This window comes from Onychostoma macrolepis, chromosome 21 (genome assembly GCF_012432095.1).
Source record: "Onychostoma macrolepis isolate SWU-2019 chromosome 21, ASM1243209v1, whole genome shotgun sequence".
NCBI classification, from domain to species: domain Eukaryota; kingdom Metazoa; phylum Chordata; class Actinopteri; order Cypriniformes; family Cyprinidae; genus Onychostoma; species Onychostoma macrolepis.
The window spans coordinates 8644781-8672661 of NC_081175.1; the positions used below are offsets into that span (position 1 = coordinate 8644781).

General features: G+C 37.1%; 1 protein-coding gene and 1 long non-coding RNA gene across 3 annotated transcripts in view; one reads left to right on the top strand and one right to left on the bottom strand.

Annotated features, from left to right (window-relative positions):
• Positions 1 to 1220: 1220 nt before the first annotated feature.
• ubtd2 (ubiquitin domain containing 2) overlaps positions 1221 to 27881 on the bottom strand; it is an 88747-nt gene continuing 62086 nt past the window's right edge. Inside the window, exon 3 of the mRNA XM_058757320.1 lies at positions 1221 to 3114. Within this exon, the coding sequence (XP_058613303.1) occupies positions 2699 to 3114 (416 nt within the window). The 3' untranslated portion in view covers positions 1221 to 2698. The remainder of the gene's footprint in view (positions 3115 to 27881) is intronic.
• On the top strand, positions 5967 to 27808 carry LOC131528275 (uncharacterized). 2 transcript variants are annotated; one of them, XR_009267835.1, is made up of 3 exons: positions 5967 to 8340; positions 26299 to 26432; positions 27196 to 27808. It is a non-coding gene; the product is annotated as an uncharacterized LOC131528275 (long non-coding RNA). The 2 variants fall into 2 exon arrangements; XR_009267836.1 differs by having other exon boundaries at positions 5967 to 7484; positions 7553 to 8340; positions 26299 to 27808.

A 27881-nucleotide genomic window follows, 5' to 3' on the forward strand; every position in this document is an offset into this window, starting at 1 on the left:
AATGCATAACGTGAGAAAGCCACTATTAAACTAAAGCCACAAAGCCTGTATGTATTTTTTATGGCATGATTAAATAGGACTAACTAGCTTTAAAATAGACATATGGTGGGATAAACGTGGTGGTAAATAAACATAAAGGGTAGACTGCTCAATGGCAGCATGAAGATTTTCACAAATTATGCAGAGTGGTCATAATTACTATAACAACTATCTATTCAGTTCCTTTAAGTCAGTCAAGTCAAGTTCAAGTCAGTCACTGCGTTATATCAATACATTACTGAAAGTTAAGTGTCTTTCAGAACCCCAAATAAACAAGCTAGAAGGCAACAGTGGCAAGGAACATAAACCATCAAGCTGTGGTTGGAGGCCATGCTTGAAAGGTGCCATCCTAATAGTTTATCTGACCATTACATATCATAAATGTATCCACAGTTTCAGTAACACTTTATTGTGATAGTCCACTTTAGACATTCTACAACAGTAAGTAACAGTAAGTAAAGAGTAGCCACAGTTTCTTCTCAAAACACTGGTTAATATCTATTGTACCTATATAATTTTTATTATTGTGTATAGCTCTAACAGTTCCTCTAATATGTGATTTAGTGGTGGCATAAAAACCTAATTTTATTTATTATTAACAGCAACACCTCTATAAAAACCCATCAATAAAAGGTTGAACTGTGACTTCCCCATGGTAACGCAGAAGACTGATTGACTAGGCTGAATAAAGCATATCAATTAGACCTGAGGTTCACAAATCCAAGCCAGTTGTCTCATTAAACATGGATACCCCTAGGCTTCAACCAAGATGGCACTTATAAGTGGGGTCAAATAAATGAGCCTTTGTTCATAGAACAGATATCTGCACAAAAAGTGATGTAGATATTTTGTATTACCACCAATAATTCAGTAATATAGATATCAGACCACATTACAAATATTAAATATAAATATAAAAATACTTTAATTATTAATAAATATATATTAAAATGATTTTTGCTTAAAATATTTGCTGTATTTCATTCAAATAAATGTATCCACACACACAAAATTTTTGAATTTATATATATATATATATATATATCAAATTTTAAGGAAATAAGGAAAAATAAAACTCCTTAAAAATAAATAAAATAAAAATAAAATGTTTTGATATTTGATATTTTGTGAATAAACAATACTGCAACAAAATCAGACAGAAACACTTAAGTGTACAAATGTTTCATCAACTTTTAATTAAAGACACATTCTCTATCATTAAAATATGCAACTGTTTTTTTTCTCTTTTCAACTCTCAATTCTTTTCAATAGGACAAAGCCCTGAATCCATTTAAACAGGATAGCACTTAGCGCACATACTACAGCATTGATGGGGTTTTGAGTCTGGTTCCCATCAGAAAATTATATATCACTGCTCCTCATCATTTCCTGCACTACTATGCCTCTCAACATAAAGGAAAGCATAAAAAAAAAAAAAAAACATAAACCATAAACCATAAAATAAATACATGTATATAGCATAAACTGTAAGAAAGTCCACATTCAGCTCCATTCAGAGATTACATCTTCATGTCTTCTCCTTCCATTATATCACTTACTCATACAGTAGCTTCCCCGTTCACATGTATACACAGTTATTACATGATGACCCCCTTCTCACCCTTATATATCCTCAGGATGTGCGAAACAATGCGTAGCACCATGGGAACCTCGCAGAGCTGAATAAATTCTTATAAGCACCTTGAATTAGAAGGAATCCGAACAGTTGCCCCATTCCAATTTTTCACTTTTCTGCAGACAGTTTTACAGGGACTGAGAAAATCAGATTTGTTTGTTGGAGGAAATTGATTGGAATATCTGTCTAGACTGAAATCTATCTGCAAAATGTGACAACTACCACCTCCACTAAAAGCACATTGAAAAAGGAGGCAAATGTCAAACAGCTGATCTACTTGTCTACATGACTTATAAACTTACCCTCTTTTGAAATGAAAGAGTTGAATGAATGCTGTTTAGAGAATTTATGTAATCGAAAATTTATCTGAAAAACAAAACAAAACAAAACAAACGAGATTAAAGATTCTGGACAATCGGAAAAAAACAAAACTGACATTGTTTTTGTGACATGTAACATTGTCTCTTTTAAAAAAATCTTTATATATTTTTGGTTACAGAGTCTCTAATAAAAACGAAAAATAAGAAAACAGTCCAACAAGTGATTCTCCTGTACCTGAAAGCCAATAGCAGTTTAAAATGTCCTTTTGGCCCCAATTGTCTCTGTTTTATAATTCAAGTTCTAACAGACACACTTCCGGTCTGCCTTGCAGACATATGATGTCGTCACAAGAAAAAAGGAGAAAAGAATATGAAGCTTATAACTCCATAATCTTTAAAATAACAAAGCATTATTAAGTTTCCATTGCCAAAACCATACTTTTTGGACCTCTCTTGATCAATTCAGGACTCCGGTTTTCTAGACCTGAGGCTTTTGAACAGAAAATCTGAGTCTCAACTCCCTTAGAAAAGATATAAGTCAAAGGCAGTGAGTGTTTGAAGGGAAAAGCCTCTAGAGGTTCACTCTAGACTCGAATGGCCAATCCAAAAATAGAGAAATCTTCTGAAAAATCTTGTGGCCCATGCACATTGATAGCCTCTCACTTACACACTTGGTGTGGTGGTTAATATCCCCAATGAGTCATTAGTTTTCCACAGGAGTGGGGTTCTGCGGCAGTGGTGGGGTTGTGGGAGGCTGGCTGACGATCACCTGGACAACATAGTCTCTGGAGATCTTCAGTTCTTCCAGCTTCATCTTGTCGGTGAGTGGTCGGCCTGAGAAGAACCAGCGCTGGCTGGTGGCCACTACACCCTCCTGGGTCTGCAGACGGCGCTTCATCTGCTGGACATTGTCGCTGGTGCGGACAGTCAGGCGTAGATCTCGTCCCGTGGAGAGACGCAGACGCAACTGACACTCCTGGCCTTCACTAGCTGGAGCTTCTGGGACCTCAATGGTCTCTGACTCGCTTTTTTCCTCAATCATGTTGACAGGAGGCGAGAGGCAGTAGACAGGCAGCTGGTAGCGGTTCCCCAGCTCATCGTAGCATTCAGTCAGAGCACCTGGAGATGACACAAAAATGGCATTTAAGCCACATTTTCAGTCTCTTTTTGTTGACTTATCTAATGGTTTGATACAGTGTACAATGATATTGTAATATAACACTTATATATGTCTAATATATAGTGCAATCAAACATTATGATGCAAAATGAGTAAAGATTCTGTACTATTTATTGGTAATGAAATCAGCCATTTTATGACAATGATTATGTGAACTCCTTTATTTAAAGATCAGATTTCTTTGCTTATATTGAAGCACAAGATGCGCTTTGAATCATTCACAAATTGCTGGATAAAATGGATCATTATGGAGTTCAGAAACACCAAAGAAAAGAAAAAAGAAAAGAAAAGAAAATCAGTAACTTTCCATTTTATTTTATGATGGCAATATGGTTATCAATTGTTGTGCATCCTTCACAATCAACACCTTACCTAAGTATTTAAAAAAGTATCTATAAAACAACAGTGTTTTACAAATAACAGTGTCTTTCACAGTATGCAAGCCAAAGGTGATGGTGGCAAGGAAAAATCCTTACAATTTGAATAGAATAGAATAGAATATATATTTGTGTCAACAGTTTAGTAGCTCTTGGCATATTTATAGACAGACACATAATAGAAAAACATCAGTAAAGATAGTCACATTAATGTGTTATGTAGAAATGATATCTCCCAAGTAAAACAATAAAATACTGTCAGTCAGTCATATTTATTTATAAAGCACATTTAAAAACAATAGCTGTTGGCCAAAGTGCAGTACAAAGTTTAAGCAAATAACAAATTACAAAAATTAAACAGAACACAAAGTACACTACAATTATACCACTGCACCTTTAAGAAGAGACTTCAAATCAAGTAAGTATGTTGGTGCAGTTTTTATATAGGACTGTTCTGAAATTAGCCTACACTGCCTGTTTTGTGGACTATACAGATGAAAACTGAAGATTTTCAAGTAGATAGGAAGAAATCTTTGGAGGAACCAGGACTCAGATGGGGAAACCCATCAAATATACATTGGCACAAACTATGGCATATTTAACACTATTATATTCTATTAAAATATTTTTCTTTATTATTATTATTTATTTTGCACTTTTCTTAATATGACAGAAAGTGAGTGGAAGACAGACAGGGGGATAGGATCGAGGCAGGACCACAAGGCAGGATTCAAACTCGGGATACCCAAAGTGTAACTGCACCATATATCGGCACACTGCCCACGAGGCTATCAGAGCCAACTTAAAATAATAATTTAAGCATAATAATAATAATATTCCTCCAGGCTCTTGATTCTGTAGAACAGGCTTGGCTCTTTTGCTTAACGAATAAAAATACACTTAGTATTTTGTAACTACATATTTTTAACTTAAGGATGCATAGTGTTAGCTACAAAGGCTGTTTTGAAATACTACTTAATAAAATAAATACAGACACACATCACATGATGAGCATGCTGCTTATGACAGAGACTCACTATGGATCTGTCAACTTTTCAACCAAAGAGGAAGTTGGAGGAATGAATCAATGACAATTGGGTTCACACCACAGGAACAATAAGATTACATCACTGGCTTCTTCCAAAGAGGAAGTAAGTGATTTTAATCATAATGATCTACACCTCCATGGAATTGTTAGAAGAAAAAAAAAAGAAAAAAAAAGTATCATTCATACTATCATGATGACACAAGTTTTGTTTTAAAGGAGTAGGTTTTGTTTTAAAGTGCCCCTATTATGCATTTTTGAAAATTACCTTTCATGCAGTGTGTAACACAGCTCTAAGTGAATGAAAACATCCTGCAAAGTTTTAAATTTGAAAGTGCACCGTATATAAAGTTACTGTCTTTCAAAAGAAAGAGTCGACTCCGAGTCATGAAAACGAATCGTTTTTAAAACGAATCTTTAGCTGTTTCAAGGTGACGTCAACATGAAAGATTAGCATATTTATTCCCGCCCACTTGTTGCGCGCGCAGACCCGGGAAAACTTGAACCTCCCCGCTCTCAAACACCGTAGCGGATTCCTATGGAGAAGACGCTGTGCTCTGCACCAGGGGCGCCGTAAGTGGGAAGTTAGGACGATTCTAAGGGCCCGACGATGGGGAAACGTGATTTCTACCGAGGGAAACGCTAGAGCCTTGCATTCCCTGGGCTTCGATCGGGCCAATTTTCATGTCATAGTTCAGACGCGGGCCGGGCCTCGGGCCTGTTTTAGGCATCTCCTTATTTTTATATTTTAGACATCCATCAATTAGTGATGAAAAAAATTGCCGCGCTGGTGGAAACAACATGAGACCGTGCTGCGATTGTGAAGAGCGGCTCGACGGTGTTTAGAGTCCTGCAGCAGCAGCAGCAGCGAGCGCGCCGTCAGCGCAGATGAAGAGTTCTGCTTCAAATACACGCAATATGCTGAAGCTTGCTGCAAAGCCCCAGCAAAAGTAATCATCATGAATGTATCAGGGGAAAATAGTAAGGAGATATTTGAATTATTTACTCTAGAACTAGTGTTTTCTGTGTCAGTGTCGCAAAGATGAAGATGATGATCCTGACTCGACATCTCCTCATTAGACGCGCCTTTAGAGAGAAGTGCATCTTCACGGATTATAATGAAAGAGTTTTTGTTTTCGATTTGATTTATTTCGTTAAGTAGTAATTTAAAACTTTCTATAGATATATTTATCATGTCTGTGAGGCATGTATTGACTTTCGGTTCATTTTTGTGAAGCGCTCCTGCTCAAGACAAGATCAAGACAATATTTTATTTATTTTATAAAAAGTTTTTTTTTTTTAATATTGTGAGTGCGCACAAATAAAAGTAGACCATTTACAATTCCGAATGATGTATTACTCTTACCTTTATGAGCAAAAATTACGACGCAAGTTGTTTTCCACTGAAAACAATGCAATTGATTGCGCTGGTGCCTCCACGTCCTGCGCTTTAGCTTGGACTCTCCGCACAAACTACTGGATACAGCGCACATTTATCTAGGTTTAATGTTTAAACATTGTTATATGCTTGAACTGTTTTAGTATATCTATAGATTGTATTTTAGGCAAGTCGTGATGATTTGAGAAGGCTAAATTCATCAAACATAAGCTATGATCAGCCTGCCGGTGTTCCGGAGAATTCAGTTCCCCTGTTTGCCCCTCATAGCGCATGCGCAACTTCAGCAGTGTTGCCAGTTTGCTTAGAGAGACGGCTATGGTTTTGAGTAGCAATTGGGCGAGTTTTGTTGTGAAAATCTGGCAACCCTGATTCAGTACGAAAATCATGACTTCATGATTTCGCCCAGGCGAAGAGAGTGCTTTTGCTGTCTTTTCGCAAGCAAGCACAAGGTTCATTTCACCATGTGCATTAGACAAGTTGTGATTAAATGCATGTAGCCTATTAATGCACATAATGTCATGTTCAATCGCTACAAAGTCAGATTTCCCTGCTAATTCTACCTTTTGCCTATTTTATTAACTGTGACCTGATTCATTACGATTAGACAGTTAAATTCCTTCATTCTTTTGTTCGTACGCCCATTTTCCATTTTATTGTTATTGTTGTTGTTTGTGTTAGTGTGTGTGTGTGTGTGTGTGTGTGTAGTGTATGCGAGTGCACTTTTATGCCTTGTCGAAATAATAACAAATAAACTATATCGCGCTGCACAATGAGTAGTCTCTTTTATTATTTTAGGTAACCGATGCTCGTGATGATTTTAATGCCATAATTACGTCTAACCAATTTTAGCTGCAGAACAGTGTCTTTACATTTAAAACACAGGGGGAACACAATTTTTCAGAGACCTGAGGAAAGTGGTTCCCCCCTGTATATTACCTTCTGAGTATTTAAATTACAAAACAATACAGTCATGCTGGTGATGTTTTCGATGTCATAATTATGTGCAACCACTTTCATCTACAGAACAGTGTTTTTACATTTTTTTTACATAACAGATTTACCTGGATGCAATGTTTGTTTGTTTGTTTGTTATTTTGTGTTGATATTAATTTGTCATTTAAGTAGAGGGTTTTAAAAAAAATAATTACACAAAACTTGGGCGTGTAACTCCTTTTTCAATATGCAGTCACTATCATACAGTTTTTTAATTATTTAATTTTTTTTCCCTTCCAAAAAAAAAAAAAAAATGCATTGGGAGAGTCTCCGACGAAAGTAAAGAAGTGCCTGGAAAAAACAAGGTAAGACATGGAAAGAATTTTTAGTATTAAAGCTAAAATGGCAATGGCAATGTGGAACATGAATTAATATTTGTTTTCCTTTTAGAGCTTTTATGAGGAGTAAAGGCTGCAAAGTTTCAAGGTGGACCTGTGCTAAAGTTCCTCATCCACTGCAACAAGACGGCACGTCTTGTGGTGTTTTTGTATGCAAGGTAGGGAAAAATGAGGCCCTTAATTTGAATTGTTTTAGTTATGTTTGTTTGAAAATGGTACTTTTTAGTTTGCAGAAAAAATCTTGAGGAATGAAACAATCACCTTCTCCAATACAGAGAAAGGAATCCCAATCATAAGACAAGAAATAAAAGACACCCTTGTGCAGGAATCGGGTAAATACTCAGGAATCAGGATTACAGTTACTGCAAAACTGTTAATTTTACAACTATTTAAGCAGTGTGTTATATTAACAAGTTCAATTATTCTTGTTCTGTATGTTTAAGAGGATTTTGTTTCTATATTACTGCGAGTTAAATAATAAATGTGACTTAATGTTATTTATATACTCTTTTATAGAAGATTTAAACAGTCTCTGTCATTTTTGTGGACTACGCAATGACCAAAGTGATTCAGACGTAACACTTGCATGGGCAATTGGGGACTTTATTATATTTTTAATCAAACCTAGTACTATCTTATGTTTGGTCCTTGCTAAACTGGCAAAAGTTGTTACACATTATTTTAATCTAATCCATTGTGGTGATCTTTCAGATTGCCTGCATGTGATGGATGTGACCAATCATGTGTTGGCAACCCACCAGTGAATGAAGACTATTATTGCCCAATGTGTGTGTGTTGAGTCGGTTGAGATTTAGACATACCCTGTCTTTAACCGTACACAGACAAAGTACGCATGCGCCTAGCAGAGCTAGACAAGACGAGCATTTGTGGTTAAAAAGTGTATAAACTATTTTTTTTTAAGAAAATTACAGATGGTTTCGCTAGATACATTGTGACTGATAAATTCTTTGCGACTGAAGAAAGGGAGACATGAACATCTTGGATGACATGGGGGTGAGTAAATTCAGAATCTTTTTATTCTGAAAGTGAAGTAATTCTTTTAAAAACTGTTGCTGTCATGTACTCTGTTCTGTAGCATGCAAGATACGTATTTAGTTGTGTGTGTTGTGTTCGCTCTGCGCAGCTTGTAGGTCTCCGTCTAATAGCGATATCTGTTAGCTCGCAATTGTCTAGAAATGTGTCGATGAATAGTGATTGTTTGTCGTTATTACTTGGAGTTCTGATAAAGAATAGAGCAATACGTTGGTGTACAAACTGCTGTGCTTTATCAATACGTTTCTGCGTTGGGCTAATGCATATATACTTGGGTAATGGTGATGGGCGTTCCGTTATTGACATGGGCTGCACGCAGTAGACCAATCACAACAGACTGGGTCATCGGACCAATCACCGCAGATTAGCGTCACGCAAAGTAGGGGTTTGGAAAATGAATCGTTGAGCGAACCGTTTGGGAGTCGTGAGCAAAAAAAGGAAAAAATAAATGCATATTTTAAGACAATGAAAGTGTTTTTTGTCCTTGCATGCATGTCAGCCTGTTGTTGGGGACTCCCAAAAGCAAAATATGAACCTTTCATAACCCATAACAGGGGCACTTTAAAAGACAAGGATTTTATTAAATGCTTCATATACTTTCTGGTGAAATTCTTTATTGCCATCTATATCAATTTTCAGATCAAAGAATAGTTTATGAAACAATCATATACTAACCATCATATGTTGTTCCAAACACCAAACCCCCAAAAAAACAACAAAAAAAAACAAAACAAAAGGAAGTAGTTTAATCAAAACATGTACTTTATCCTCTTCTGTCCTTTTGAAGTCAAATGCTTTCATCAAAGTTCATGACAGAAGTAATGCTTAGATTTGTCAAAGAATTTGTTGATCCAGTTAACAAAAACAGTCTGTCTCAGCCTTCTGCTGGAGTGTCCATGGCAGCCACATGAGGGCACTCCTCTTGGATCATTGCCGTTTGGATCTGGACTTCATTTCCCATTACCCTTTGCTCTGTCTATTAGTTCTTATTGTTCCCAGCTGTGTGTCATTAGTCTTATTAGTTCCCCTATATATATACCGTGTTCTGTTAGCCCTTCTTTACTTCAGTATTGTTTTCTATTACGCTGTGTTGTGGACTTTTGCTTTTGTTTATGCCTGTTGTCCTGTTTTGGATGGTTGTTTCTTGGATTAAACTGAACTTGGATCTTCAATGTTTTCTCAGTCATTCCGTCACACAGTCTGAATGATTTCAATATCACTGTAGGGTGCCTTTTGGTGTCCTGTACATAAATAACTAATTTGCCATGGTAACTTAACATAAAAATGACTATGAAAGGGTGTGTTATATTAGGCTAAGTGTTTATATTCGTGACAAAAGCATTACTTGGCTCTTTAGATACATTTTCTAGATTTTAGACTTGTATAAGAGGATGCATGTTATTCAGCAGCCATGTCACCCTGTAGCCAAAGACTGGTTGCCCACTGAAGCTAAGCAGGGCTGAGCCTGCTCAGTACCTGGATGGGAGACCTCATGAGAAAACTCGGTTGCTGTTGGAAGAGGTGTTAGTGAGGCCAGCAGGGGGTGCTCACCCTGCAGTCTGTGTGGGTTCTAACGCCCCATTATAGTAACGGGGACACTAGTCAAGTCAAGTCACCTTTATTTATATAGTGCTTTTAACAATACAGATTGTGTCAAAGCACTTAACAGTATCAAATTGGAGGATAGAGTGTCAGTAATGTTTAATCTTATCATTATACACTCAATTTTGAGCAAGCCAGAGGCGATAGCGGCAAGGAACCAAAACTCCCTCTGTGACAGAATGGAGAAAAAACCTTGGGAGAAACCAGGCTCAGTCGGGGGCCAGTTCTCCTCTGGCCAGACGAAACCCGTAGTTCAAAAGTTTATATTTCTATTTCTTATTTTGTTGCAATTTCTAACAATAATAGTATTATGTAGTTAGGTATTTTATCATATTTTTAGTTATTTTGTTATATTTTTAGTAAAATAATCACTAAAAAGCACCGTCCTTCGGATGAGATGTTAAACCAAGGTCCTGACTCTTTGTGGTCATTAAAAATCCCAGGATGTCCTTTGAAAAAGAGTAGAGGTGTGACCTCGGCATCCTGACCAAAATTGCCCATTGGCCTCTGACCATCATGGCCTCCTAATCATCCCATTGGGTTCATCACTGTCTCCTCTCCAACAATAAGCTAGTGTGTGGTGGGCATTCTGGAGCAATATGGCTGCCGTCGCATCATCCTGGTGGATGCTGCACACTGGTGGTGGTTGAGGAGATTCCCTCCTTCCATGTAAAGCGCTTTGAGTACACAGAAAAGCGCTATTTAAATGTAATGAATTATTAGGGGCCAATCACCGAAGGTGCGACGGCACCTATTGTGTCCGTGAGGTTTCTTATTATTATTATTCTTCTTCCGTTCTTGAGTCTATGGCAGCCCATAGAACCGCTTGTGGGAAAGTTGTGAAATTTGGCACACTGAAAGAGGACAGTATCAACATTAACCATAGCAAGTTTGGAGTGTATAACTCAAACTCCCTAGTGCCACCACTTGTCCAAAGTTTCACTCATGTTTATGCTAATAACTTTTTAACAGTAAGGCACAGAAAGAAAATTCTTTTTTCGTCAGAATCCTTGAAAATTAAAAAATCGTATGGTTTAGCTTTTTTGCTAGTTTTAATTGTTCTAAAAACATACTTTTTCGAACTCGTCCTGGACTGTTCGTCCGATTTTCACCAAAATTGCTTCAGATCATCTTCAGATTATGCTGGCAAAAAGTTATGGAATTCAAGTCGATTCAAACCATTCTCGAATAACACGCTAACGAATGCGACGAAAAGCACGCAAAAATGGATCTGAGGTTATATCGCCACAACGGTTTGGCGTATTGAGACCAAACTTGGTGTGTGTTATAATAATTAATATTTTTGCTTATAACTGGTGAATGGTTTGGCCAAAAATCACAAAACTGGTCTCTTTAGATTCGGTGCATCATGCAGAGTCGAACCATACCCAAATTCAAAAACATAGCGTGCCGGCTTTACACTAATGGCCAATTACCAAAATTTTGATAGTAAGTGGCAAAAAAATGCAAACAAAGTCGGCCATCAGTCATTTTTTCTTTTCTCATATATAAAAATGTCTATAACTCCAAAATAAAATGAGATATTTTCACCAAATTTGACACATGTATGACATATATGGGCACACACAAAAATTTGGTGGGATTGTGCCTCTTGGTGGCACTATAATTGAACAAAACATGAAATTGCCATTGACTACAATAGTTTTTTTTTTTTTTTTTTTTTTTTGAGTTTGTTTTCTTCTGGGAGCAGTAGTATGAAACAAAAGCAGCTGTACAAATTTAGAACCCACCCCTGGTAGACTTAATAATAATAATAATAATAATAAAATAAATGAAATAAAATAAAATAAATAATACAAATAAATAAATTAATTAATATTAATAGACAAATAAACAACAATAAAATAATTTTTACAAAGATTTTAGAAAAGATGACAACATTAAAAGCTGAATGCCTTGAATTTACAGTTTTCACATTAGATCCATGTATTGAACCAATGGAATAGATATTGAGGGGAAGTAAACATGGCTTACTCCAATTAATTTTAAACCCAGAGAGAGATCCAAAATGGTCAAATAAATTCAACACATGAGGAATAGAATGTGACGGCTTCTCCAAAAACAATAAGATATCATCAGCAAACAAAGAAATATGATGATGAGTATTCCGTATAATTATGGGAGTAATAGTTTCAGATTGTCAGACCGCTTGAGCTAAGGGTTCCAAGGATAAGGCAAATAACAGAGGAGAAAGCGGGCAACCCTGACGAGTACCTCGATGTATAAAGAATGGGTTAGAGCAAGCAGCACCTGTGAGAACAGTGGCTGCTGGATTACAAAACCTTTATCATATTTATGAAACTCGATCCTAGACCAGATGCTGTAGAACTGGCCATAAATAGTTCCATTCTAGCAGGTCGAAAGCTTTCATCGCATCTAGAGATAATACTGCGCAAGGGGAGGTCGAACTATTCGTTGAACTAATAACATGATATAACCTGCGTAAGTTATCCGAAGCAGAGTGAGATCCTGTTTGGTCATGATGAACTAACCTATTCATAAATTTCTCTAGACAACAAGATAGTACTTTAGCATATAATTTAACATCAGTCCCTATCAAAGAAAGTGGCCAGTAACTAGAACAGGAAGTCAGATCTTTTTTCTTTTTTTTTAACAAGAGAGAAATAACAGTTATATTAATAGATGTGTGAAATGAGCCTTGAGTAACTGAAAAATGTATCATATCTAACATGAGGGGACCTAAATCCTACCAAAAAGTAGTATACAATTTGATTGGAATACCATCTATGCCTGGGGATTTCCCCTTGTTCATAGATCGGATTGCTGACTCCAGCTCCTGAAGAGTCATCGGTTCAGCCAGGTATTCCGAATCTGACAGCCTAGGTAAATCAAGGTTGGGCAGAAAAGATGCAAAAGAGTCAGGGTCACCATCAGCAGAAGTAGTATAGAGGTTAGAGTAAAAAGAGTGGAAGGTGATATTAATGTCTTTTGGATCTGTCATAATGAGCCCAGATTGGGATTTCACTGCTGAAATATTAGCAAACTTTTCACTGTTGCGTAATCTTAGAGCTAAAAGGTGGGTGGCTTTGTCTACTCCCTTGAAAATAATAATTCTGCCCTGGATCTTTGAATCAGGAATTCTGCCCTGGATCTCAGTAATGAATTGAGTTCGGACCTAACTGCCATGATTTTACTGAGTGTATTCTCTGAGAAACAACGTTGATTATCTCTAGTCAGATTCTGGAGCTGTGATTCCAGTTCAGCTATCTTTTTGTGTCATTTTTTTCTGAAGGAAAGAGGCATATGAAATTGAGTTATTCCTTATAAATCCTTTAACTGCATTCCAAAGTGTTCGAGGATCATCCACTGAACCTTGGTTCATTTCAATAAACTCAGCAAATTTATTTCTGAATTGACTGCAAAAGTTTTTATCCTGTAACAATTTAGGATTAAATCGCCATCTAGTGGCACAAAATGGCTGAGGGATCAAAGACAATCTGTACAAATTTCCATCATGATCTGACAGACATAAGGAACAGATATCAGCATCACAAACAGCTGAAGATAAAGAAGTAGAAATGAAAATATAGTCAATTCACGAATAGGATTTATGAGTAGCAGAAAAGAAAGTGAAAGACTTAGCAGAAGGATTTAATAAATGCCAACTATCCACCAATGAGGATGAGGTTACACATTGCCGAAGTTTGTCAGAACAAAAAGCTTGAGAGTGTGATTTCTTTGGTCCAGATCTATCTAGGATATGCGACATTACAGAATTTGAATCTGCACCCAATACAATTTCAAAATCCTAAAATTTCAAGAGATAGGTTGACAAAACAGAGAAAAAAGTAGGTTCAGGAGTACAAGGGGCATAAAATGAAAGAAATACAATATTCTTATTCTCCACTATTGTTTTTGTGTGTGTTATTCTACTGTCTGCATCACAACCTTTATCTAAAATAGTAATATTTAAAGTCCTCCGCAAAAATATTAGGACACCCTTGGTTTTAGTATCCGAAGATGAGTGAGAAACCACTTCATAAAACTTATTACACCTGTGTATATCCTCCTCTATCAAATGGGATTCTTGAACTAACACTATATCAATCTTTCTTCTTTGCAAAAAATTCTGAAAACCTGTACGTTTGTGAGGGCCATTTAGGCCATTAATATTACAACTCAGAATATTAAGGTCAGTCATAGGTATCAAACAGAATTACTGCATAATAAGACAAAATACAAGATTGAAAATAAAACCAGTTGAGTCTACCATTAAACCACCCCCCACCCCCACCCTTTCCGTCACTATTCAAAGGAACAAACACATTCCCATGAACTATGGCAGATCAAACCAAGAACAAACCTTGATCTGCCAGAACCCCTTGATATGATCCGTGGCGTCAACAAAAACCGGCACATTACTGAAGCATCAACATTGGCCCCATAGTCACATACTGTTTAGGTAGTATCTCTATTAAAAAAAAAAAAAGAGAGAGAGAAAGAATACAACTAAAACATAAATAAAATAACATCATAATCAGTAAGCAATACTGTATGCACAATGAAAGCTTCTCGAAACTATGAATTAAGAAGTGAACATTAAAGTGAACAGTGAAATACACAGACACCTAACCATTTAGAGCATCTCTTCTCCGATTAGACAGCAAATGTCCAGCTGAAGTTCACTGAGAGTTGGTGGATGAATGGGATCTGAGAAAAACTTCTTCTGGGGAGTATAGCATTTTAGGTTCACCTTGATTGAGAATGACCTTCAATGCAGGATAAAGAAGACATTTCTGGATGCCAGCTTCTCTCATTTTCTTCCTAATTGGCGCAAATGCACTACTACTTTTTGTGGTGACCGGAGAAAAATCTGGAAAGAAAGACAGCATTGGATGTTTCACCGGGGGCGTGAAGTCTGGCGGCCCGCAGAATGAGCTCCCCGTCCATGTACCACAACAGTTTAAAGATGAAAACCCGTGGTTTAGCGCGATCTGAAGAGAGCCTTGTTTACATGCGATGCACTCACTCCACTTCAATCTCTTTGCCCGCCAGAGATGGGAGCCACGACGGTAGCGATCTTTTCAAAAAGCCCATAGGGTCGTCCTTTTTGGAACCTTTGGGTAATCCAACCAGATGCAGATTGCTGCGCCTATTGCGATCCTGTAGGTCCACAACCTGTTGTTCGAGCATGGCTACTCACCTATCATGATCTGCGACTTTCTTTTATTCTCTCATCTCCCCTGTAAGAAGATCCAGTTTATAGCATAGTGACTGAACAACTGACATGTGAGAAGCAAACTCGTTCCGCATCGCCGTCAACTCAGTTCTTAGAATGTCCTCAAAGTGTGTAACAGTGTTTGCCAATGAAAAAAATCAGCAAAAAGGGGCGAAACATGCGGAGCTCTACTCAAGTGCGACTAGGTTCATGAGCACGTCACGTGACCCATACAATAGAGTATTATGATATAAAATGTTATATTTTACAATTGCATTGGTGTACCATTACAAAACTTTGTATGTACCATTGAGACCATGACCTGAAAGTACTCAAAGTTCTGAGACAGTGCTGCCTTGTGGTCAAAAGTTATAATGAAATTTCAAATAAATTTGAGGCATGATGCCAAAATGACACTTGAGGCTGTATCTATGCAATGCTTTCGCATATTGACACCAAACTTTGTGTGTGCCATTGTCAGAACACACCACATTGATTTGATAACAGCGCCACCTATTGGTCAAACGTGATAAGCCAATAAATCATATTACTAAAGGTTGTATTTATGATTTTTCAGCAGTTTTGACTAAAGTCATTCTAAAATGGCTTCAATTACTCATTTCTGCAGTTGGTCTGATTCTTGCTTCTGTAGTGCTCGGCCCCGTAATTGCTGCTTGCAGTTATATTTATTATTATTATTTTGCTATGTCCCATATACTGCTCATTAAATTCAAATGATAGTAGAATATTGTCAAATCATAATTTAAAAAGTTTGTTTTCCTATTAATATTTTGTTAAATAAGAGATTATACAATTTGAGTGTATTGATCATTTGATAATAAAAACAATATATTTATTTAATAAAACAATTTTTCCATGTCCCTTGAATGGTTGTCTACCCTGTCATATTGGGAAATCCGCCCCTTTAAAAAAGGCCATCCCCTTTAGTGACATCAGGACAACAGATTTTTTGTCTCTTCAGTGGCTGGAATTTCAACGGCTGAGGTGAATAAGTTCAATTTATAAATTTTCTTTGTATGAGTTTTCTTACTTGCTTTGCCAAAGCTTAACATGTCCACCCTGTCAGCATAAAATATGCCAGAAATAATTAGAATACAGCATTTTCAAAATGTATAAGTTTAAATATACAAAATTCTCTTCAACAACCAGACTAACTAATTAGCTAGTGTAGTGGACAGCACATTCCAGGGCCCAGTTTATGGCAGGGCCCCTCTCTGACCACTATAGTGGACAAAGGTTTGCTACATTTTGATTGGATCTTGGTGGACTAACAAAAGCAAACTGTCCAACGCCATCATATAAAGATGGCAGGACAATGGCCAGACACCTCTGAGAGGGCAAGAAGACAACATTTGGTACAAAGTCCGGGAAGGACAGGACTTCTCATTGGGCAAAATGCAGTTTTTGCCCCTCACCCATCAACAGACTGATTCCTAAGGATTTGGCCTGTGACCGCTATAAAAATTCCTTAGGACCTCTGGATGCAGCAGCAGTGGGTGAAAGCAGCAATTAGCAATTAGCTGCAAGCAGCAATTATGGGGCCAAGCACTCCAGCGGCAAAATGAGGAGCTAAGCATAGCATGGAGCATCAGACCAAATTAAACAATGAGTACTAAAAGTTTTTTTAGTATGATTTCAGTTGAAATGGCTGAAAAATCATAAATACAACCCCTAGTAATATGATTAAATGGCTGATCACATTTGACTAACAGGTGGCGCTGCAATCAAATCATTTTGGTGTGTTCTGTGTGAGGTGACAATGGCACACACAAAGTTTGTTGTCATTATGTCAAAGCTTTGCAGATATATAGCCTCAGAGTCATTTTGGCACCATGCCTAAAATTTGTAGTGGCGCTGTACGAAAACGGCTTTGTCTATCGACACAAAATCCATAACTTTTTGTCAGCACAGTCTAAAGATGATCTGACTCAATTTTGGTGAAAATCGGACAAACAGTTGAGTTCGAAAAAGTAGGTTTTCAACATAAATCAAAATGGCAGACTGGAAGTTTGGCTGACTATGGCAACATTGGTATCAGTTCTCAGCATGACCCAAGGAATCTATTAATACCAGTCTCATTACAATAGGCAAAATTCACAAAGCTATTAGCATTTATTTGAAATTTATTTGAAATTTCATTATAACTTATGACTTACCTTTTATTTATATAGCGCTTTTAACAATACAGATTGTGTCAAAGCAACTTTCCAATATCAAAATAGGAAAAAAGTGTCAATAACATAAATGACAAGATTAAACACTCAATTTTCAGTTAAAGGCATTTCATTATTGAATTCAATGATGTCATCGTCCAGCTCATTTCCGTTTAAATAGTATCTGTGCAAGCAAGTCGATGATATCGTTGGAAATTAAGTGTCCCCAACTAAGCAAGCATTTTTTTGCCATTTACTATAAAAATTTTGGCAATTGGGCATTAGTATTTAGCCGGGACGCTATGCTTCTGAATTTCCTATGGTGGTTTTGTGTTGATCGTAGTAACAGTTTCTAAGATATTGGCAAATGTTTTTAAAGCGCTAAAATGCAACATTGCACAAACCATAAGGCAAAACCTGGCAAGTTTGGTATCGCTGGACTCGGCAAGGATTCAGGAGACTAAAAAGATGACTGCCGTGAAAATAAGTAAACCACACCCAAAGTTATAAGCATATTTGATTTTACCACTAGGTGGCGCTGGCTCAAAACTTCTTAGGCTCCTTCAGGGCATCATGTTGATGAACCATACCAAGTTTCGTAACGATATGTCAATGCGTTCGTAAAATACAGCATTTGACTACAAAATTCAAAATGGCTGACATGGGAAAAATTTATATGATTCGACTCGGCATGATGCACCAAATCTAAAAAGTTTTGTGATTTTTAGCCAAACCATTGAGAAGTTATAAGCAAAAATAGCCATTTTTCCTATCTCCTGACCACTAGGTGGCACTGCACTGAAAAACAGTAAATAATTATAATTAATTGTAATTATTTATAGACATTCCCTTTTGAGCTAATTTGCTACACTAGTTAGCTAACTGGTGTCAGGTGTGTGTGATCAGTACTCTGAGGATGGTGTTCTCTGTGATTAGCTGATGAAAGAGCCTGTGTTACAGTGGAATTTTTCATTATATTTTTTTAGAGTCTCTTACAAAAAGTCCCCAAAATATGGAAGAAATCTAACAGTCTATGTGCCAAAAAGTAATGTGACCAAGATTTTAAATGATTTTAGACCATTTGCACTACACTGTAAAAAATGACCGTGATTTTAAAGGTAAAAAACTGTGAAAAAGCTACGGTAAAAACCTGTTAAATGGTTAACGGCAAGTTCCCCTAATATATACGGTGAAAAACTGTAATAGACATTTCAGACAATTTTACGGTGAAATACCGCTTTTGGCAGTGAAAAAGAATGTAAAATTTACAGGGAAAAACCGTAAATTGACGTTCCCAGAATTCCTTGCATTGCATTTCAATTTTTTTTATTTTTTTGAATTTGATGTTTTTTCTTTGAAATAACTAGGTTTCTTCTTAGTTTTTACTTATCAGTTATGATAATTAGGGTTGTATGTTGCATCTAATGTTGTTAAATTAATGTTTATTGCATATTTCAGTTTAATGAGTCTCACCATGATGGTGTTTAGTGCTTGTGTGAATGACACTGTGCACCTTCTATATATTATTATATATTATATTTTAAACGCTGCTTGTGATGGGCTTTGGTTCATAATGTGACTTTCTCATCACCTTCTGCATTTGGTGGTTATCAGTGTATTTCAAAGGTACAAAACAGATTTCAGTACTTCAATAGGTTGGTATATTAACATTATATCAGTTAATGAAATTACGGTATTTAACTGTAAATTTAAGTTAAAACCGTACAACCTAAAACGTTGCTACCATATATTTTACGGTCGAATTCTGGCAACCACAGCTGCCGTTTTTTTACCGTAAAAATTATTCTTTCAACACCATTAAGCTGCATTTGTTAATAGATAAATTAATATATCAGTGTAATATTGATTTAAATGTTGCTGGATGGATTTTACTTGTCTTTTTTTTTTTTTTTTTTACAGAATGGCCAGTTTGTTAAAGTCAACGATGTATTCTAAACAGTTGTTTTGTTCCACGGGCTCCCCTCAAGGTTGTTGTCTGTCACCCTTGTTATATATCATGTACACAAATGATTGACGTTATTCATATGAGAACAGGCATATGATTAAATATGTAGATGACTCCGTGAATGTGAGTCTTCTACAGGAACAGGATCGAGGGCACGATGACGGATGTGGTGTAGCAAATTTCACCTTCAAATAAATGTGGAAAAAACAAGGATATGTTAATTGATTTTGGAAGATCAACACTGAGTCCAGAGTTGATGAATATATGTTTGCCTAACAATACACGTAGCAAAGTTTTTTTTTTTTTTTTTTTTTTGTTATTTATAATAAATAAAAAGAAAAGTAGATAGAATAGAAAAATAACAGAGCAAGCTAGTGTTAGAGGCATTTTTATGAAAACAAGTGAACTTGTTAGACGGTCAAATGTTTTTTTTTTTTTTTAAAGAAAAAATAAAAAAAATAAAAATAAAATAGAATTAGAATGGAGAGTGCTTGAGAGGGTCAAATAAAGACGGAAGATATGTGTTTTTAGCCATTTCTTGAAGATGGTTAAGCATTCAGCTGCTCTGATTGAGTTGGGCAGGTCATTCCACTTTAATGTAAAAGTCAGGGAAAGTGATTTTGTGCCATTTTGGGATGGCACAATAATGCACCTTTCACTTTCAGAACGCAAGCTTCTAGAGGGCACAGAAGTCTGAAGTAGTACATTTAGGTAAAGGGTGCAGAGCCAGTGGTGATTTTGTAGGCAAACATTAATGCCTTAAATTTTACACGGGCAGCTATTGGTTGCCAGTGCAAATTGATGAACTGATAAAATGACTTATTAAAGATTAATCTTGCAGCCGCATTCTGGATTAATTGTAGAGGTTTGATAGAAGGCTGTAAGACCTGCCAAGAGTGCACTGCAATAGTCCAGTCTGGAAAGAACAAGGAGTTGTGTAGCATGTTCCGAAAGAAAGGGCCTGATCTTCCTAATGTTGTATAAAGCAAATCTGCAGGACCGGGCAGTTTTAGCAGTGTGGTCTGAGAAATTCAGCTGATCATCTATCCATCAACTCCAAGGTTTCTGGCTGTTTTTGAAGGAGTTATGGTTGATATGCCAAGCTGGATGGTGACATTATGATGAAGTGATGGGTTTGTTAAAATCACAAGCAGTTCTCTTTTGGCAAGGTTGAGTTGAAGGTAATGGTCCTTCATCCAGTAAGAAATAACAGTTAGACATGCTGAATGCGAGCAGCTATCGCTGGATCATCAGAATGGAATGAGAGGTAGAGTTGAGTGTCATCAGCATAGCAGTGATATGAAAAGCCATGTTTCTGAATGACAGAACCTAGTGATGCCATGTGGACAGAGAAGAGAAGTGGTCCAAGAACTCAGCCCTAAGGCACCCCAGTAGCTAGATGTTGTGACTTGGGCACCTCACCCCTCCAAGATATTTTGAAGGACCTATTTGAGAGGTAAGATTCAAACCACTGGAGTGTGATTCCTGAGATTCCCTTTGCCAATAGGGTTGGCAGGAGGATCTGGTGGTGAACCATGCCAAAAGCAGCGGACAGATCCAGCAAGATAAGTATTGAAGATTTGGAAGCCACTCTTGCCAGTCTTAGGGCTTCAACAACTAAAAGCAAGGCAGTCTCGGTTGAATGTCCACTTCTCAAGCCAGACTGCTTGCTGTCCAGGTTTCTTCTGTGTGAGAGAGGCAAAAACTTGGTTAAAGACAACTCGTTCAAATGATTTTGCAATGAAAGGAAGAAGGAAAACCAGTCTGTAGTTCTTTAAAAGAGTTGGGTTAATAGTGGGTTTCTTAAGTAGTGGGGTTATATGAGCCTGTTTAAATGCTGAGAGAGAAACACCAGTGTGAAGGGATGTGTTAAAGATGTGAGTGAGTGCAGGTACAACTGCAGGAGAAATGGTTTGAAGGAAATGAGATGGAATAGGATCAAGCAGACAATGAGAAGGATGATTGGAAAGGATAAGTTTAGAGACTTCTGCCTCAGAGAGTGGAGAGAAGGATGTGAACGAGTGTATGTTTGGTGGTAAGATGTGCTTGACAATTTGTGGTGTGGAGAATTGTGCACTGATGATTGTAATTTTATTAATGAAGAATGTGGCAAAGTCGTCAGCTGTTAGATTTGATGAAGGAGGGGGAGGAGGAGGACAAAGGAGGGAGGAAAATGTTTTAAAGAGCTTGCGAGAGATGAATTGTTAATTTTTTTTGTGATAGTATGTCTTTTAGCAGTGGAGACATTAGCATAGAAGGAAGAGTGGAGTGACCAATACTCATTAAGGTCAGTAGGATTTTTTGATTTGTGCTATACCCTTTCTGCAGCCCTGAGCTTCAAATGATGCTCTCGGAGAATGTCAGATAGCCAAGGTGCAGAAGGTGTGGTACGGGCTGGCCTGGAAGACAGGGGGCAGACGGTGTCTAAACAAGATATAAGAGTGGAGCAGAAAGTATCAGTAGCACTGTTAGCATCAAGAGATGATAAATGTTTAGGGGCAGGAAGCGAAGATGAAACTATAGAAGATAGCTGGGAGGGTACGTTAGTGAGCGACACCTCGTGGTGCCATCACAGAGAGGCACAAAATCACTTTCCAGAACATTTTAGTTCACTGTTCCTGGCTGGTGGAATTATCTTTCAACCTCTATCTGGAATGCTGATTGCCTGACAATTTTCAAGCAACAGCTGAAAACTCACCTTTTTTGTCACTATCTGACTTCATCCAAAAAAAAATGTATATATATATATTAGGGGTGTCAACGTTAACGCGTTAATATATTTTTAACGCAGTTTAATCGCTTGATAAGGTTTGACCCCAACTTCTTCCTGTCATCGCAGCGCGGACGGTTATCATTAGCCGCTTTTCCACTATCGGGCCAAACGGTTCTAAGAACTGTCAGGTACGGTTCCAGTTGTTTTTCCACGTGAGCCTGGTACGGCGCGGCACAATTACAAACCGTTCTCGGCACGGAATTCTCGGCACGGTTCAACAACCGTGCTGAACCGTGCTGGTAGCGTGCGTGTGTGACGTCGCCACTCAGGATCTGTCACTTGTCTGTTGCCTGGCTGCTAGTTTCTCCGTAGCTTGCTAAGCCGCTATTCTGAGCAATGTAAACACAAATTAGTAATAAAATCTAAAGAAATTTCTGATCATCATCCATAACGTGGTGGTTATTTACACCTCACATCATATGTAAACACTTGTGTTACCACAGCAACGACTGACGCATTTGAATTGCATTCCAAAGACATCCGTTATCAGCCCCGCAGTGGAAAATGAAACCGTATCCGTGCTGACTGGCCCGGATCGGCACGGAACGGTTAAGCAAAGAGAACCGTTCGGCCCGATAGTGGAAAAGCGGTTATTGGGTGATGAGGGGACAGCACCTGTGTTGCCAGGGTAACGATAACAAGTGGTTTAGTTTGAAAATACAGTCGCGGGAAAAATTACAGAGCCGTGGCGGGTTGCGGTTTTTTGGGGTACTTTTTTTAATGTACCGCGGCCGCCCAAAGTGTATATAGACAAATACAAATTAAATATTCTTTTACTAATGTGTATTATACTTGGAATGTATCCCTGGCAACTTAAGAATGGAGAGGCGGTTGTAACATCAAACAACATGAGTTTCAGCAGAGCATACATGTTAAGGCTTTTACACAGCAGAAATAAACATGACAACAGCCACTATAGATTATATAAGATAATAAACACACGATTACGATAGATATGGTCTGTATGTGATTTTCTTGAATTGAATGTGTACATCTGAAATGCTAATTTGTGCAGCGAAATAAAAGGCTATAAATATCATATTTTAACAACAGTAAACGACCAAATTCCACATGCGATCGCAAAAAGAAGTTATTACAAACACTCGATGGTGGTTTGAAGTGAGTTCTGAGTAAAAGTGCACTATTAATCTCATAAATTGTCTTATGAAGCATGATGCTAATATTAGCTCTACTGCAGCTGCAGAACAGGTCCAATTCTTCTATATAATGCATTTTGTCATAATACTTCACGTAAGGTCACAAGAAATGTTTTGTTGTATTTATTTAGAAATACTTTTGATAATAGTTGGTAAATGTATACTGGGATTGAAGAGATGTGGCTTGGTAAACGTTTTATTGCCAGTTTAAAGGCTGATTTATGGCTGAATAAAAACAAAAGAATAATGGTAAAAGAATAATAAGGATTGTGTCTCATACCTGGTGGAAGTGTGAAAGGTTCTGTTTCCTTAATCTAGTTTGTCATGCATTTCTTTTTCAACACATTTACAGGTAAATCCTAGTATTTTACATTTTTGACAGCACTAATATATATATATTTATTTATTTATTTATATTTATATTTATATTTATTTATTAATTTTTTTTCTTTTATTTTTTCCTCTTTTCTTTAATCTTTCCCTGTCTAGCTTGTACTTGAGATGAATCGCTTGATGTATTCCCCAATTGCAAGTCGCTTTGGATAAAAGCGTCTTCTTAATGAATAAATGTAAATGTTGAAAGGCGACATGTAGGGGTATGTGTTGTGTCAGGAACCATGTTGAGGTTAAGAGTGAGGAGGTGATCAAGTTGTGCAGTAGAGTAACCAGCACATGATCAGTAAAGCAGTGTTGTGTGTAAAAGGTCCAGTTGGTTGTCTGAGTAGCTATAGTTAACACTCGCTTAAGATCAAAAGAGGCAAGCAGAGTGTGGAAGTCTGCAGCCTGAGGTTTATCTAGGTGGATGTTGAAGCCTCCAAGCATAACTAGGGTAGTACCATCCTCAGGAAAGATACTGAAATGGATATTGAAATGAATGACAATCATAAATATCTAGGGATAGTAATCGATGACAAACTAAGCTTTGAAGCAAATGTATCAGTTGTTTGTAGGAAAATTCAGCAAAAAATTTTTTATGTTTATTTATTTATTTATTTATTTTTTTAAGGAAGATAGGAACATTCAATGTATGAACCAATATGTTGACTTTATTTTATGTCTTTTAATCAGTGGTTTCTTTCTGTATTGCAGCCTGGTTCAGTAATCATACATTGTCAAATAGGAATAGGTGGAATAGTCTTGTCAAAATGGCAGGAAAAGTTATAGGAATGCGTCAAAGTTAACCCATTGGAATTTATCAGACAAGTTTTAACGAAAGCACATTCAATTTTAATGAATTTGGATCATCCATTACAGAAGGAATTTCAACTGCTGCCCTCAGGGCGTCAGTTTAGAGTATCTGGTGAAGAAACATTTTAAGCGGCTAATTTGAAAATACAGTCGTGGGAAAAATTACAGAGCCGTGGGTTGCAGTTTTTTGGGCTACATTTATAATGTACCGCAGCGTCCAAAGTGTATATAGGCAAATAAAAATTTAAATAGATCCTTTTACTAATGTATCTTTTACTTGGAATGTATCCCTGGAAACTTAAGAAGGGAGTGGCGGTTGTAACATCACAAACAACGTGAGTTTCAGCCAGAGCATACATGTTAAGGCTTTTACACAGCAGAAATAAACATGACAACAGCCACTATAGATTATATAAGATAATAAACACACGATTACGATAGGCTATTTGTATGAAAGTGTACATAAAAGTGTACATCTATGCTAATTTGTGCAGCGAAATAAAAGGCTATAAATATCATATTTTAACAACAGTAAACAACCAAATTCCACATGCGATCGCAAAAAGAAGTTATTACAAACACTCGATGGTGGTTTGAAGTGAGTTCTGAGTAAAAGTGCACTATTAATCTCATAAATTGTCTTATGAAGCATGATGCTAATATTAGCTCTAATGCACCTGCAGAACAGGTCCAATTCTTCTTCAGAATGCATTTTGTCATAATACTTCATGTAAGGTCTCAAGGAAATGTTTTGTTGTATTTATTTAGAAATACTTTTGATAATAGTTGGGTAAATGTAAACTGGGATTGAAGTGATGTGGCTTGGTAAACGTTTTATTGCCAGTATTATTGATAATGGCTGAATAAAAACAAAAGAATAATGATAAAAGAATAATAAGGATTATATCTCATACCTGGCAGAAGTGTGAAAGGTTCTGTTTCCTTAAACTAGTTTGTCATGCATTTCTTTATTTCAATACATTTACAGGTAAATCCTAGTATTTAAAATTTGTGATTAATCATGATTAATCACATTCCATGACAGCACTAATTATGGCACTTTATAGAAATCTGCTAGTATATTTTTCCGTGTGATAAATTGAGTAGTATGTTAATTTGTGTCCGAAAAGAACAGTACGGGGCGTGGCTCCACCCTGCAGGGACAATTTGATTTGATCAATCGCTGTGGGATCAGCCTGCTTAAGACTGGACACAAAGGGCTCTTGGCTTGCTTGCTCTCTCGATCTTTGGCTCTCTCCAAAGCACTCACAGCTATAACATCATGCTATGAGACTCCAGAACTACAAACACTTTGTTGGAACTTTGTTTGAAACTTCGCGACTGCAAGAAACTTTCAAAGCTTAGTCTCGGCAAACAGACTCCAGAAACAACCTGATCTCACAGAATTCCGTGTAATGTTCACGGACTTAATTAACCCCAAATCTGTGGTGGCATCACGGAATCGCCAAAAATTCCGTGATGGGCTCACAGAAGGCATCAGCCGTGGTCCATGCACGGATTCACTGGTTCAACACCAGCGCTGCATCGGACCACGTAAAAAGAGTGACTCCGATGCAGTTATACTTTCACTGGAGTACCTGACCCCACCCCTACCCTAAACCTACCCAGTTCTGAACAATAATGATGACGATAAATTTCCCAGTATCGCGTCGGCATATTGATGCTAAGGGTTACCGTGCGTGGAGCACGGCTGATGCCTGTCACTGACTTACATTGGTATCACTTCTGTGAGCCCATCACGGAATTTTTTCTGTGAGCTCATCACGGAATTTTCATTACACGGAATTCTGTGAGATCATGTTGCCAGAAAGCTGAACGCGTCACTCTCATGTCACCAGGAAAAACAGCCAACCACCGGAGGGCATCCCCAGAGTGACATCACCCAACATGCGCAGCAGCCAATCAGCACCCATGGTTCCCTCAACCAGGAAAGGAAAACCAGCCGAAAGATCAGCTGTCAACTCAATCGCAAGTAAAACAAACAAAATCATCCTTTCTTGCTGGAAAACTGGTGACAAATACTTAAGCAGTAAAGATAGCCAAGTCTCTGCTTTTATGAGTTTTCTCAGGTTGAATTTAAAGAAAACGGGTATTAGAACTTTGGGAACTTCATGCAAATGCAGCAACTCATTTCCTGAACCGTCTGGTAATTCTGCAAAGAGCAGCATACTTGATAATATCAGTCAGCTCGCCTCGGCTACTGCAATTTTCCTCACTGTAGTTACAATAGGATGAAATATGATATCAAACACCACTGCCTCTTTTTGTTTTCATTTAAACATATTAGGAAATGTAGTTCAGGGAATGTACATTACAATGAAACGAAATATTATATCAAACAGCATTCATTTTCATTTTAACATACAGATTAATAAAATAATAGAATAAAGACCAAAGATGTTAGATTTACCCAAAGCGAATTATATCACTATACCAGCAAATTATACCACTACAGTACAGAGACATCAGAGTCAGTGTCAAATGTCAGAAGGACTAGCCTAGGTTATGCTCCTCTCAGTGGGATACAAGAGCATTGAGCGCCCGGTGATCGCGTGTAGCTCACGTCTCCGAAATCGGCGAAGCACATTTTCAAATAGACACTGTTTTTAGAAATAAACCGCAGATTTGAGCTTTAAACAACTACATTCTCACCTTAAATACTTTTAAAACTACATTTCATGACACAATAACAGTAATATTTTTTTTTTTCTATATTTTTAAACTCAACCAATCAGCATGCTCAGCACCCCGAAGGTTCCGGACCTTTGAAAAAGTACTACCTCGCAAGCAAGGACTTTCTGAGGGGCAAATTTGTACCCGGAACTTTATTTAGACCCTGGTTCCTGCGGTGGAAAGTACCGGCACAAAGTTCCTAGTTCCTGGGGAAAGTTCCTGCGTGGAAAAGGGGCTTAATATGCATATTTTTACCTTACACACTGCATTATTTGAAAAATACAATATAATGTGTGTTTTCCCCCATAATAAATGTATTATTTCACACAGAAATGAATGTTATTTAATTTATTTAGCAGTCTGGTTGTTATGATCAGCAATGAAAGGATTGCTCTAGAACATCAGAGTATGAAACACACACAGAGGACAATATGTAAAACTTTAGTAACACTTTACAATAAGGTTTCAGTTGTTAACATTAACTATATTAATTAACAAACAATTTTTATATTGCATTTATGAATCTTATTTAATGTTCAAAATTTAGTGATACATACTTAATTGAAATGTAAAGATGTATCTGTTAACATTAGTTAATATACCATGAACAAACATTAACATTTTTATTAATTAGCATTAGCAAAGATTGATAAACTGTAAAAATATATTGTTCATTGTTAGTTCATTAGTTAATTCATTAACTAATCTTAAAAATGAGACCTTATTTTTAAGTGTTATCAAAACTTTT